This window comes from Camelus ferus, chromosome 1 (assembly GCF_009834535.1).
Source record: "Camelus ferus isolate YT-003-E chromosome 1, BCGSAC_Cfer_1.0, whole genome shotgun sequence".
NCBI classification, from domain to species: Eukaryota; Metazoa; Chordata; class Mammalia; order Artiodactyla; family Camelidae; genus Camelus; species Camelus ferus.
Genome location: NC_045696.1, coordinates 11,157,867 through 11,173,383, shown reverse-complemented (window position 1 = coordinate 11,173,383; position 15,517 = coordinate 11,157,867). Strand labels below are relative to the sequence as shown.

The 15,517-nt window shown below is 46.4% G+C and overlaps 1 protein-coding gene across 1 annotated transcript in view; it reads right to left on the bottom strand.

The window, feature by feature from the left end:
* URB1 (URB1 ribosome biogenesis homolog) overlaps positions 1-15,018 on the bottom strand; it is a 62,347-nt gene extending 47,329 nt beyond the window's left edge. Inside the window, 9 exon segments of the mRNA XM_032476395.1 lie at positions 354-478; positions 2,378-2,503; positions 3,293-3,378; positions 5,520-5,616; positions 10,252-10,284; positions 10,286-10,385; positions 11,280-11,431; positions 12,160-12,299; positions 14,773-15,018. Coding sequence (XP_032332286.1) covers positions 354-478; positions 2,378-2,503; positions 3,293-3,378; positions 5,520-5,616; positions 10,252-10,284; positions 10,286-10,385; positions 11,280-11,431; positions 12,160-12,299; positions 14,773-14,914 — 1,001 coding nt within the window. The 5' untranslated portion in view covers positions 14,915-15,018.
* Between the last annotated feature and the right edge of the window lie 499 nt (positions 15,019-15,517).

Genomic DNA, 15,517 nt, shown 5'->3' with positions numbered 1-15,517 from the left:
TCCCTCATCTGCAAAACTGGGGTAACAGTGGTTCCCACCTCAGGACTGTGGTGAGGCCCATGGTGGGGCCCACCGTCTCTGGGAAGGTGGACATAACAGACTTATTCGCAGATCCAGTGGACGCCACTGTCCCCAGGTGAACACACACAGCACCTCCCTGGGTGACACACCACATACTGTGTGTCTAAGTCAGCTGCTACCCTGAGACTCTGCCCTGAGGGCACAAAGTGAACAGCAGTCCTCTGGGTCCCCAAAGGTTCACTAGACTTACTGTCTAAAATTCTAGTTCTAACCCACTTCAAATCCATCATCTGACAGATTTCCCCTAGAAGGAACACACACTCAGGACTTACCTGCCGAAGGTACCGAGAGACGCGTCATAGAAGTTAATCCCGTGCTTGAGTGAACAGCAGAGGTCCGTCAGGAAGTTATGCACGAGCTCCCGCACCATGGCTTTCCCTGCGTCTTCAGCAGAAGTCTATGAGGGTTAAAAAAAAAATTCAATGAAAACCCCAAGTTCATAAGCCTTAGCAACAGATCCAGAGTAAAAACTAGACAAAATCACACACCTAATGGCAACTCACACAACATTTTAAACACTTGCTCTAATTCAAAACCAAACAACTCCCCACCACCTGCCAAAAGAGAAACACCAATCAAACTTAAAAAACACTCCCTTATATGTGGAATCTGAAACAAATAAATAAATAAAATAATAATTTTTTTAAAAAAGCTCAGAGATACAGAGAGAAGATTGGTGGTTGTCAGAGGTGGGGGTCAGAGGGGCAGGGGAATGAGTCAACTGGGGTTTTTTGATTATTTGTTTATTTCTTTTTTAGTTCAAACAAACTTAATTAAAATTTTTTTCTTTTTAAAGTTGAATAAAGAGGGAGTTGCTGGAACAACAAGAAACTACAGGTAACTTGAGATTTTATGTCATTTCTTGTTTCCCAGCACTTCACAATAAGGGTTCTCATTTAAGTCTTACGGCAGCCCTGTGAGTCTGGCAGCGCAGACACGATTACACCCATTTTACATATGAGCAAACTGGATCAGGCAGCTAAGTCATCACTGCGCTAGGAAGTACAGAGCAGATCAGTATTAGTGGCCACAGCATATGCGTTAAATAGAAAATGTTTTTCTAAGCTTTTTCTTGCTTTTGCATTGTGATACTGTGACATAATTAAAAAATAAATATTTGGTTGTTGTCCCCAGTTCCTGGCACAGAGCTCTTAAAACCCTTATAATTTTCTGAGTGATGGGATGAGAGTCATGTCTCACACGGAGCTCTAAATCCCTCGGGATTTCCCAGATGACACAAGTATCTTTCGTTCTAATGAGGCAACTCTAAAGGGGCTCCTGCAGAGCTTCAGGATGGGGTCTGGGCATCACAACGTAACCAGGAATGAGAGCATCACTTAACCCCCTGAATCTGAATGTCATCACCTATTAAATAGAATCATTAAAAAATAAAGATTAAAAAAATACTCCTAAGAGGGGCAGGTTTAAACCTGTATTTTTAAACAGGTTTAAACCTGTATTTTTAAACAAGCTTATGAATGACTTAATTTCTCTTGCTCTTTTGAATAAAATTCCACCTTTGGGAGTGTTTTTATTAAGCCCCTGAGGCCTCCTGGTTATAGAACGAACAAAATGTGTTCAAAACAAGAGGACGTGGGCAAGGCATGAAGATAAAAGGGAGTAAAATAGTGAGCTCTTGAGAGGTGAATTACTATGAAATCAGCAAGAAGTCTGAGCCTTCACAACTCCGGCCAAGTCCATGTTGAGAAACACCCGAGGAAAATCAAAACAAGGAGAATTAAAAGGTACACTGGCTTTGGGTCAATGTGAGAGCAACTGTCACAATTTAGCACTTGTTACAAAACAAACTACACATGTCAGTAGGTGAGGAAATTGAGGTTCCCTAGGATCCTGAAACAAAAGCAACAGGCCTTGAAATGCCAACGGCTGGATGTGAAAAGAATGGAAGGAGGAGGAGAGGAAAGTGAGGAGGAGAAGAGGAAAGCGAGGAGGAGGAGGGAGACAGGATCACCCCTGTCAGTCTACTGGGCACGCTGGCAGGGAAAATTAAGACGTCACTCAGCCAAAGGGAATAACAGTGTTCTCATTTAGAAAAAAGAAAAAAATTTACTATCATGAAACCTCAGAGATAGAAAAAAAAATCTTACTGTAAAAAAACAAAATTTGAAAATCATATTGCATCTAGGCAGAGAATTAATGTAACCACAAGCCAAAAAGAAACAGATTAAATGCGGAGACTTTTTTAAAGGCAGGTGTATGTTCAGATTCTTCAGTCTTCCAGCTGTGGGTACCACACACTAACAGCGAGGCCAAGTGAAACCAGAGGCGACCGTACCTCGATACTTTCCAGGCTCACGTCGACAATCCCGTTCCAGCTGTAGAGAGATGCTATGTGGTTCAGCACTTGCCCGGAAAAGAAACGCACCTTCTGGGTTTTTGTGATGTTTTTATTGTGAACTACCTGAAAATAACAGGAAAAAAAAATGAATTGCAAGGAATTTCATTTTTCAAATAGTGTTTATTTTTTTGGCCATTATAAAAATAACATAGCTCTATGGCAAAATACTTAGCCAAAAACAAAATAAAACATAAAAAGGAAAATAAAACTCACCAATATTACCACCATCCTAAAACACCCACAGTTCACCTTTTGGTATATTTCCTTTCAGCCTCCCTGTCCCCTAACCACACATAAAATACACATGTGTGTGTAGTATTAAGTTTTTGCTGGGGTGGGTTTTTTTTGGTCTCTTTGGGATTATACTTTCATATAGTTTTGTGCCTATTTTTACTTACAGCATGAGCTGTCTCCACATCATTAAAATTCCTCTAGAGCCTCATTCGGTGGCTGGATATCCTTCAGCCTATGAGTGACCATAACTTATTTAACCATTATTCCCTGGGTGTGTACAGTTAGGTGCCTTCCAAACTCTGGCTATGACAGAATCCTTATACAAAGTCCACACTGCATCCCTGACTATGGACTCAGAATTACGGCACAAATTCTCAGCTCCACCCAAACTTACCCCTCAAACTCCGAACCTCTGAGAGGGTTTATGTATTTCAAGTACGTTCCCTGGGGATTCTGAGGCAACCTCCCACCCTCCACCTGGGTGTACTAACATTTTTAAGACCTCTGACACACACTGCCAGACCGGCTTCCCAAGCAACCTGCATAACCCATGGCTCTACAGTCCTGCAAAACGTCAGAGCAAACAAATGAGAGGAGCCTTCATCACCACACACGTACCTTTGTTTTCAGTGTGGATAACAAAATATTGATGGTAGAGATCCTGTCCTCCTTTATGCCTGAACTAAAAATGCAAGGAATAAATTCTGAAAGTAAAAGTTTCAAAGCATTAAACTCAACATTACTTCAAATACGAGAACAGACAAGAGAACATCACTTTTTAAACAGTACAACAGTACAGCAAACAATGCCATTTACTTGCTTTTTTTTTAAGTTTTTTTCTTTTTAATTATACAAGTTCACAGTAGGAAAAATGTTTTCTGTGACACAGGAAGTCAATATTTAAAGGCAAAACAATGACTGAACTATTATTAAAGTTCAACAGTGCTTTAGTTCTGTTTTACTTTCCTGTTTTCACACTAACTTAAGTAAAATTAATATAACATTCACGGTGTGAAAGAGAATGTATGGTATGGTTACAGTTTTCTCATGTTTCTCTCTCTGCTTAGACCTGCTCAGAGATGTATTTAAAAGGATGGTTTTCACTTTATTGATCGGCAGGAGAATCTGGGCTGATTTGTTTGCTTAGCTTTCACCTCCCAACCCCGGGGGAGTCGGTCACCATGGCTTGGCACTGCGTCACTACTAATGTGCTGGTGACACTGGTCAACAGCGTCACAGCAATTACAATTTCTCTTGCTCCACACATGCTTAACAGGCACACGTAATTTCTATAAAAGCAAGTTCATTATTCTTAAAAAAAAAAAAAAAAAGAAAAGAAGGAAAGAAAAAGAAAAATGAGAAAATATCAAAGAAAAAAAAGAAAGAAAGAAAGAAACTTAAAATAAACCATTCCTCCACTACCTGGAGGTTAACACTGTTACTATCTGGGTTACCGGCTGACCATCAACCTTCTGATAGATCCATATTCTGCTAAATTTAACTTTTAGTAAAATGGGGTCATACTTTACAGTTTTATAAGTGAGTTTACACCCAATCATACATCCTTTAAAAATCTGATATCAGTAAGTACATTTCTACATCATTTTTAAGAACTGCATCACTCCTTATGACCAGCACTCAATTTACTTAATCAATCCCTTGCTGGTGGGTAGTTAGGAGTCCAATTTTCAGCTAATATGAAAAAATATCCCCTAACAAAACCTCTATTCACATCCTTAATTATTTCCTTAGGATAAATGACTAGGCGCGGAGTGGCTGGATCAGACACTGTACATGTTTAGATGCCTTTGGCCAAACTGCCTGGCAGGAACACTGACTGAAGTGCATCCCTGCCCTGCAGCAGGGTGGACGGAAAACCCCAAACCACTCTCCTTGAATAAAAGGCCAGATGCTGAGAAGACCCAAGGGGATTCTGCAGAAAGACCCAGCCCTGGCAGCAGAGGGCACCCCGACCAGGCAACCATCAGGGAAGACCTGTCAGCTGCACCTGCAAAGGCAGCATCGCCCCGACAGCAACAGGGCAACCTGTGCGGATCAGGACCGACAACATGTGGGGAACTGCCACCCGCACCTGCTCATAAAGGGTCTTGGCAGCTGGCTGTGGAGGGGGCTTGGGTCTCCCACGCTGGGGGAGGCAAGGGGAGGCTGGAGACCGAATCGCAGCACCACGTTGTTCCTCCTCCCATGAGGCCCAGAGCACAGCCAGGACACCAGCCCCTCCCCACCTGCAGACAGGGTATGACCCTGGGGGACCTCAGTGAATGACTGCACATGCTAAGCACCGTCTATGCGCTGCCACTTACTGTCATCCTGAATTTCTTGCTAAAATGCAAGCGGCCCCAACAGATTAAACCACGCCATGCCCAGCTTGCCCTAGTGAGACAGGCACCAGGAGGCGGTCCAGTTGGAAACCTTTGAAGCTCTACTACTGACATTCTCGTAACACTGGGCAAAGCCATCAAAGTTGTTAAACTTTATTTTTTAAAAACACAACTACTAAGGAAAGCCAGGTAGCCAGGCTAGGAATCCATGTATGCTCTGGAGACACAAAGCCTCCTGTGTTTGCATGAGTCCCTGAGGTTTGGGTTTCTCCTCAGTGAGGATGCGGCTCAGCACCGCAGAGAGCAGAGCAGGGACACCTGCGTCCACGCTGAGCGGCGGTATCAAGACCACACTGACCACGGCCCGCCGCACACGCACCCCTGGTCCTGGCGCACTCTGCAGCCACCAAGGCTGCAGGCTTCTTTTAACCTGCAAAATGCTTTGCAGTAGGTTTTTCAAAACCATGAGCTGGCTTCACCCCGAGACAAAGAGGCACACCTACCTTTCAACTCCAGCACTTGCCCAACTGTGCTGTCATCGCCGGCGATCAAAAAGGAAAGGGCAAACTGAATGTAGGCCAGCCGGACGTCGGGCACTCCCTGCGGGACGAAGGAGACACGTGTCACAGATGTATCCAAACACAACCCGAGGAAGCAGGACCATGGGGGAAGGCACACCCGTCCCATCCCAACGTCACAGAGGCCTCCCGGGCTTGTGCCACTGGAGGGTCTAAGTCTAACACCACTCTCAGCTCTTTACAGAAACAAAGGGGTTTCTCCTTTGCTCCTTCCCCCTCAGTCTCCTGCTCTATTTCTCCTTCTCTTTCAAGCTCTTTCTAAATACATAAGTAGAGGTGTCCCCTCCGCCAACTGTAGTAATACACATTTTTAGCTCACAGACCACTTCTGTAAAGTGCCTAATACCTGTCTAGATACCATGTACTCTCACTTAATGAAACAATGTATCTGTCTTTTATAAAATCCAGAGATAATGGAAAGTCTAGTGCTGCTTTTGATGAAACACCAATGACGTGATGTCTGGTCTTTGTTAGATATTCTAAATCTACACCTGACACCAACGCACAGACGCTGTCATGTGACAAAGCTGGCATAGCCCTCCCAGGGCTGCAGTCTGCGCTGTCCCACAGGCATCAGCCGTGACCCAGGACAGCGGGCATCCTCAACCAGGGCCCAAAGGCCATGACCAGCAGCCAACACTTCAGGGGAAGCCACCTGGGCCACCTGATCAGTTTCCCCTCCCAGTAACTTTAAGACAAACCTGTGTCTTCAACATTCCTGTTTTCCACCCAAAGAACCCACGGCATGTGGTCATGCAGGTCTCTTGTCAGCTGGACCAGAACCAGCACATACACTTCGATCTTCCACTGCTTAAACCGAAAACTTCCTATGTCACAGTCATTCCGAAGACACTTTAATTTTCTGACAAGAAATAAGTTGATACTACAGAGAACTATTGCCCTGAATGCCTGAAAAGATGAAGGAGACTCTGCCTTCCAGAGAGTCCCACTCCACTCAGGAGGAGCAGCAGAGATGGTGGCAGGAGTGACGATGACATTAAAAGCATTCATTGAGCACTTACCACGTGCCAGACACTGTCAAATGCTGCACATTTGTTATCTCGGCTACTCCTTACAGCAACCTGAGGTACAGATGCCCACCATACCCATTTTACAGATGAGGAAACCGAGGTTTAGAAAACTCTAGGCTTAAGGTTACACAACTACTAAGTGAGTAAGCACTGGGATTGGGACGTAAGAAGTCACTGTACAAACACACTGCTTCACTCTGGACCACATGTCTGCCTAGAGAGTAGCTCCTTCCTCTCAGGGCTCCCACGGCATCTTCACTCCACCACTTCTCAGGGTGCAAGGACCACACTTGGCACCATTTAGGCATCTACATGAGTCTTTCAGTTCTGTCTTGTTTTGAGTATGTTTCTTCTGGAGAAGAGAACGAACACCTGACCCATGCTCTGTAACACCTGGTGGGGCCTTGCACATTCATTGTACTTTCTGAGTCTCCTTCCAGCCAAACCACTGGGCCCTTCAGCAAGACCTTGTGAGACTGATGCTGCTTTACTCCAGATACGCTAAGAGCTGCACACTATCCTCCTGTCTGGGGACCAGCCTGTGGTCCTCTTCACACTATGGAGTTTAGGGACAACGATCGCTCAAGTCTTGAAAATGAGCTGCACTTTCAGCAGTGCTCTGGTGCCGTCATGCACCAACTTAATGTTAATAAAACAGCAATTACACTCAAGACGCCATAACCCCAGATAGAGAGGATGCAAAAGATGACTACTACATTGTCCCTGTCCTCAGGAAGCTTCGAGTAACCACTGCTCCCAGACTATCCAGACACCTCATCTTTCAGATAAATGTGCCACCTAATTCAAGCACAGTTAGCTTGTTACCTTGGTCTCTGTACTGCAAAAGAATTCTGGCAAAATGCTAAAACTTGCCTAGTAAAATTAAATTACGTTTTATCCTTTCCCAGTGAGTTGGAAAGGCTCCACAGTTTTGGTTTTTTTTTGGTTTCATTGAAGTACTGGGGGTCAGGCCCCTGGGATGCTGGTCCCGACCTGCCATTCCGGGTCTTTCTATCCTGTGTGCACACAGCAGGGTTGGATCAGATCCTCTTAAAAGTGCCTCTAGCAACAAATTTTGAATTGAAGTGGAATTTAGTTCTCCCCTCCTAGCATCCATCTTGTATCCCAGAGAAGCCCGAATTTCTGGCTCCTGACATTGTAGAGAACAAAACCCCCAAGACACAGCCTTTGCTCCTCCTTCACGCAGCCACCGCCAGGCCTCGGCCACCTGACCACAGTCCCTCACTACCCTCGACCCTCCGCCCCCGGCTGCAGCAACTCCATCAAAGGCAAGAAGGCTGCACGCCTACTCCTCATTCCTACCCTGTTACGACACAGGGTTATTATCCCAGGAAGAAAGTGTCCTGATCTCTATGGCTTGTTCTGCAAAACACTGTCTAAAATAGACCAAAACATATTTGGTAAAACTGCTCTTGGACACAAGACTTTTAACAATGCTTTCTTTGGATGAAAAAATATCCATAATCCTCTTTCTTCATGAGGCTTTAATAACTCCTTTCAAAATGTGAAAAACACACTCATAAAAAAAAAAAAACATATCTCCCAGCTTCTTGGATAACTAAATGGCATTAATAAAAAAAAAAGGTGAGGGAGCGGCAGAAGACTCAAAGATAAGAAGAGATTTAAGAAGGGTATCAATCAAAGGCAATGTGGGGCCCATATTTGGATCTTGATGTGAACCAGGAGGTATAAAGACATTTTTGAGACAGTCGGGGAAAAGCAGAGCCTGAGCTGGGCACTAGGTGGTACTGAGAAACTATTCAAGGTGTTAGGTACAATGATGGCACTATCAGAGATGCACATGGAAACATTCACAGTGAAATACGATACACATGTGGGATATGCTGTGCTAGGCTGGCTGCCCCACAACAAACCAAAATGTGGGAGAGCTGACAGCCTGTGAAGCTGGATGTCAGGTACGTGGGGATTCATTGTGCTGCTATTTCTCAAGGTCCCTCACATTTCCTATATGCAAAAAAAATTGTTTTATAACATCTAGAAACCATTTCCTACAGTCTACAGAGTATTTAAGATACTTGATACAAACGATGAATGAAAGAAAATAAAAGCGCTTTCATTTTGACCATGACCCCTGTTTGACAGATCAAGAAAGATGTAAAATAATGAGAGGAAGCGGCAGCCGGGGCCGGGCCGGGGTCCAGGCCGGGCTTTCCCACGCTGTGCCTTGGCTGTGCCCTGGCGGGTGGCCTATCTACTGCCGGATGTTTTACTTACTGGCTGGGGGCCGGTTGGGGGTGAGACAGGGGGAAGGAGAAGGGATTCTGATAGGTCATTACTGCTAGGCTGACAGCCAGGTGAGACCAAAGAGCCAAGATACTGGCCCTAGTGTGCAAACAGCACGCACATTCTTTTCGTTAGATAACGCATTTAAATGCCAGGAGCCATTACTCATTAAACGGAACCTTTGACACATTAATAAAGAACGGTATCCATGAAACACTAGGACCTGGAAATGTCCTCCTCAGAGAAAACCTTATTCGTAATTCCAGGAAAACTCTCAACACTGGGCTGTAAGATTACCTGCTGTTACCTGGATGATTAACTTAGTCTACAACCCGGCAACATAGAAACTTTTTTTTTAATTAATTAATTTTTTCGGGGGAGGATGTAATTAGGTTTACTTGTTTATTTATTTTTAGAGGCAGGACCAGGGATTGAATCCAGGACTTTGTGTATGCTAAGCTCTACCACTGAGCTATACCCTCCCTGCCACGCAGAAGCTCTCAACTCCCAAGAAGAGTCAGAGAGCAAGGTCACGTGGCTGCAGAAGTCCACCACTCCAACATGGCTCTCTGCCTGGGCGGACAGGCGGCCATCGGGCGGCCTGGTCCTTCTGCTCAGGAGGAGGGTGTGGAGGATGAGGCCAGGGCTGCCATAGCACCGCGGCGACGGCAAGGAGGGCCGGCCCGGCCCGGCCCGTGGAAAGAGGCCTGGACAGCCTGCAGCCAGCACGTGGGCGGGAGGCCACCCCTCCACCAGCTCAGGAGTCCTGAAGCTTGTGCTTCTTCCTCAAGAACCAAACCCAAGTGAAACTTCTGGAGCCACCAGGAAACTTTTCTTTTTCCGACAGTTCTTCTGAAAACCAGCCATTCACACTTCCATTCTCTTTGGCACAAAGCAGCCCCTACTCATTAGAAGACTTATAATTGGAAGGTGCAAGAAATATATTAAAAAGCCAGTAAGTGTCCTCTTTGGTGATGTCACTGGCTGAGCCTTGCAGCAGATTTCTGCAGAGTGGATGGAACCCATGCAGGCGGCCAGGACACTACGAGGTTCACACCACGAGGCACCTGGAGGCCATCTCACAAGCTCAGCCGTCCTCACGGGCCAGGAAGGCCCGGCGATGCTGAGCCCCGAGAGAGCTGTCCTCGGGTGACCCTGTCACTCAGGCTCTGTAGGCAGCTGGGCCCCACCACCGGCCACGAGAAAGGCCTCCCTTCCTCATGGACCCCAGAGGCTGCCAAGGCCCCGGACTCTCCACGGGGAAGCCTCCCTTCCATCCACATGAGGACCGAGGCCAGAGGGAAGAGGACACACAAAGGCAACGGAAACACTCAAGGGGTACAAGACACTTGGCCTCTCACCTTTGAATCCCTCTTGGTCACCAGGGTGTACAAAGGTCTTTTTATTCAAATCAAAATGGCTGCAGACGTCTCTGGCAGCCTCCGGACCCTGGGTCACCATGGCGGCCATCAGGTTCAGGCAGGCTCGGGCCATCCTGTTCAGGGACAACAGGGAAATCAGGCACGTCAGGACAGCAGGAGCACACAGCCACCTCACCACGAGCCAACTGCACACCTGGCTGTGTGCTCTGCTATCCCCAAAGCAGAAAACAGAATGGAGGAGACATGAAGACACGCTTTCTTTAAAATATCCTAACAAGATCTTCAACGAAAGCTAAAAAACTGAGTCTGAGGAGGATCCAAGAACACAAGACACAAGACACAAAGAAGATGGCAATTTCCGTCTCCAGGAAATCCTCACATAGCTGGGAGACCCCCATCACCCCTGCCTTTATACGGCACAGAAGAAGACTTCCGCGTGGTGGGCATCTCCAAAAGCAAGCTCTGGGCTGCCTTTCCATCCTGCAGGTACTCATAATCTGTGGTTGCTGAGCACCTACTACGTACTAGACACTGTTTAGGAGCTGGGAAGACAGGATTTTATAAGATGGTCAAGGCCCCCACCCACATGCACCTTGCACTCAAGAGGAGGGAGACAGAGTCAACAGACTGACATGGACTGTCACATCACACATAAAACTGTAGATGGATGGGGTGGTCAGAGGAGGCCTCCTTGAGATGACACCTCTGCAAAGCCCTGAAGGAGAAGAGCCCTTGGGGCAAAAGGACAGGCGGCATAAAGGAAGTCTGGAGTGTTCCCAAGACAGTGAGGAGAGCAGCAGATGGGAGCAGAGGGACACGTGGGAGGAGAGGAGTCAGTGACAGTGACGGGCCGGTCAACAGAGGAAGGGGGGGTTAGAGCCACAGTCAAGGCCTTGGAACTGGCTCCGCTCTATCTGCAGGTGGAGGAAAGGGCAAGTGCGCTCGTGGGGAGCTGAGCGCAGACCAAGCCCAAGGCCAGTCCTGCCACGTAAAGGCAGGCAACTTACTTGTAACCCGAGGCATACAGGGACTCACAGATGAGCTTCATGTGATTGTTCATTAGCTTTTTCACAATGTTGGTTCCCACAACGTGAAAATGGGAAAGATCACCGGCTGTCCGCAACAATATGGCCTCGAAAACTTGAAATATTGAAAGCATCTGTAAAGAGAATGGAAAGGCTGACGAGTCATCTCATTTCTTTCCCTCCTCTACATACGTCATCCTCTTGTCTTAGCCGCAGTCACTCGCAGGTGTCAAACCTTCCACTGGCAGGCCTGGGCCTACCCACATTCTGAGCCAAACGCAGGAAGCTGACAGCTTAGTCCTGTGCCCACAGTTTAGCTAAACAGAGAACAGCTTGCTTGACAATTAAACAAAGTGAAATGAAAAGAGAAATTTATATGAATGCTTGGGCCTCACTACTTTGGGGCATGCGCAGGTCTACAGCCTTACAGCAATAATCCTGAGACTTCAACAGGTTCATAAATGTCCCAAATTCTGAACCTCTTTGGAACCAGAAAACAGTAATATATATGTCAACTCAATATAAGTCTGCATTGGTTGACATAAAAACTGTGTGACAGTTTTTACCTTTTTCCCTTTTGTCAGAGCAAACCGCAGTGAAACAAGTGCGTTTAGATTAAGAATCTATAATCATTCCATCCAGTATTATTCACCAATAAGAAGTTAGGACTTCTCACTAAAATGCTTTCAAAGGTCATGATGTCAAAATGAATGTATTCCTACAGCACAGGGACAAGGCATCACTTTCTGTAGGAAGGGGGTAACGTCTTAGAAATGTGTATCACATTTCTCTTCATCAACCTAACACAACAGTGGCATTGGCATGTTCTTCTCTCCGTCAGGCCAGGTAAGGAGTAACATACTTCACTTTCAGGGCGCTTGTCCCCACTCAGGAGCTGGAAGATCTCCGCACACTCAACAGAAATCTTTATGTACCCCTCCACGACGTCGTACACGTCTTCTCGTGGTAGCTTCTTGGCAGCAGAAACAAATGCTTCCAAGGCTGAAAGAAGAGTTATGATCAGATGTTAACAAAGACAGTCTCTTTAAAAAAAAAAACAAAAAACCCAGCTGCTACTGTCACAGAGTGACAGTCCTGGCAGGAACGTCCAGGTGATGGGACTTGCCACTTTCTGAGCTGGAGAAAAGAGCAGCAGTGTGAAGACGGGGAGACCGAGGGTTAGGACACGGCTTCTTCTCTGTCACCAGTTAAGTCATGGGCAACAATTTTAAAAGGAACTGGCCCAGAGCAGAACCGTTCTTGATCCAGGGGTCCTCCCCGGTGCTGACGCTGATCCACCCCCGAGCACCCTCTGGGTCTTTATCAATCTAACCCTGCTTACCTGCCCCCCACCCCTACCACAAAGGGGGTATAATCAGAGAACTGATAAAGAAAATGTGGTATATCTATATCTATATTCAGAAATCTACACAATAAAATATTCAGCCTTAAAAAAGAAGGAAACCTTGCTTCTTGCGACAACATATGTGGATCTTGAGGGCATTAAGTGAAAAAAGTGCGACAGGGAAAGACAAATACTGCACGTTCTCACTCACATGTAGAATCTAAAAACTCCGAACTCATTGAAACAGAGAGTGGAGTGGAGGTTGCCTGGGGCTGGGGGGGGGGGGCGGTGATATAGGGAGATGTTGGTCAAAGGGTGTAAACATACAGCTCTAAGATGTGTAAGTTCTGAGGATCTAATGTACAGCGTGGTGACTACAGTTACAATACTGTATCATATACTTGAAAGTTATTAAGAGAGTAGATCTTAAACATTATCACCACAAAAAAAAGTGGTAGTTATATAAGGGGATGGCAGCGTTAACTAACCTTATTGTAATTGTTTCATACTATCTATATGTATCACATCATCACACTGTACATCTTAAACTTACATACATTATATGTCAATAATATCTCAATAAAGCTGGACAAACAAAACACAACAGAAAAAAAACCTTCCCAAATATCTAGATGAAAACGAAACCCCCTAACACTTACCAATTCCACTTCCCCGATCTTCAGTCAGGTGAGCCTACCACACAGAGTTATGAGAACGAAACAAAATGGAGAGAGAATCCAAGATAGAGACCAGATTCAAACACAAATCCAACAGAGCCTCCTAAAGGGATTCCCACTTTGACCCACTAACTTCAGCTCCACCTCATCTCCCAGCTCCTTCACCTGCGCCCACTACCCATCAGCCCTGGTTTTCTTCTGAAACCTGTTCAAATGCAGGGCCCAAAAGAAATGGAACTCTCTGGGCAAAACCATGAATATGCCTATGGATACAACCTTTCAAATAATTAAATATACTCTTTCTTCTACCAGAAAGATTCCTATTCCTATCTTTCAGAGGATTTGTGCTGAAAACAGTTTGTGTGCAACTTTACTGATTTACATCTGCCTTCTCAACTGACTATTCATAAGCTCACAATGGCAGGCCTGTATCTGATTCTTACTCACCATTTTATCCCTACTCTAGCAAATAACAGCCCCTTGTAAATAATAAACGAATGAATGAATGAATGAATGAAATGTATAGTTCTGTGCTAATGCAGATACTATCTTCCCAGCACTAGCTGGCAGTTGCAGACAGTTGCAGGTATCAAATGTTTAAAAACAAAATCTGTTGTACACCAAAAATTGACACATTGTGGCTGTGCTTCCATTTAATATTAATTAATTAATTAAAAATTTAAGAATTAACAGAAATAAAAACAAAATCTGTGGAAGACAACCTAGAAATTGAGGATATTCTGACCATTAACTTAACTTTTCACTTGAGAGTAAACATTCATTGTTTTTTTTTTAACTTTGACACAGTGCTAGTGTTTCCACATACTGGTATATTCAATTGTGTTTTGTCTTCATAACCTTTATACTTTTTAATGGGTTACAAGGAGTTGTGAAGGATGGTCACACTTTTCAAAAAGTGAAATTAGAAAATCTTCTCCGTATTAGTCAACTAATCTTGGTCAACTGACAAGTCCCGTGGTGGCTTCGTGTGGTAGCTTATTACATGTTACCAGGTCAGGGTGACTACTGGAAGGAGGATTAAAGCTAGTGAAAACAGAGCTGACAGCCTCGGTAGCAGCAAACCGGCTCACTCAGCAGCCCCGAGCTGACTCACAGTTGGGACTCGATAAATATTTGTTGTGTGCATGTGTAGTACCCTTATTTATTCTCTTGAAATTGCAATAAAGAGGTTTTAGAGCTTGCTGAGGGTTGCTGCGCGGGCAAAGGAGGTGTGTGTTCGCATAGAGCTGTCACAATCCAGCAAGTCGGGGCCCTGGACTCCCAAGCACCCGGGCCTCGGTTTCCCGACAGCAAATCGGGAGGCTAGGCTCTGACGCTCAGTAAGAAAAGCTGCAGAAAGAAGCGGCTGTGTCTGCACACGGAAGCCATTCAGATAGAGGCCGAGAGGCCGCCTCGCCCGCAAGCGTTCGCCGCCCCGGGCCCCCGCACTCACCTGGCCCCGCGCCCTGCGGGTCCCTCAGCTGAGCCTTGAAGCGGACGCCAGTAAGCTCTTCGGTGCGGGCCCGTTTGGCTGCGCCCGCGCGGGGAGTCGCGCCGTCCTGGCCGCCTGGGGCCTTCCTCTTGGGGACCCCCATGGCCGAGAGGGAGGGGGCGCGCCGAGATCCACACACTGGAGACTTGGCTGGAGGACACGCAGAGACAGCGTACGCACGTCTCGGACCCACACGTGGGCTGAAAGGGGCGGGGCTGGCGGAAGAGGCGGGGACTCGTGAGGGAGGTCGGCGGAAGGGGCGGGGCCTGTGGGAAGGGCGGTCCGTCGCGAAGCAGGTAGTGAGGATGCGGGAACTCGGAGTCCCCGGTTCCGCCTTGATGCTGCGGTCGCAGCTGGCTCGCTCGCGGCCGGAGGCGACCGACACTTAACCTCTTTATTGAAATTTCAAGGAAGTAAATAAGTGTACTGCTCATGCACACAACAAGTATTTATCGAGTCCCAAATGTGAGTCAGCTCGGGGCTGTTCAGTGAGCCGGTTTTCTGCTACCGTGGCTGTCAGCTCTGTTTTCAGCTGGGAGAGGCCCATCGGGCCTCGAGGGTTCTTGGCGAAGAACCCCCAGAACCGCCACTCCCGGAGGGCAGGAGCCCAGACGCTTGGTAGTTGCGCAGTCAGATCAGTTCTTGACCTGAGGGCGCCCTAATGGTGCCTCTTGAACTTGATTGACTTGCAGCGGGATTCGATGCT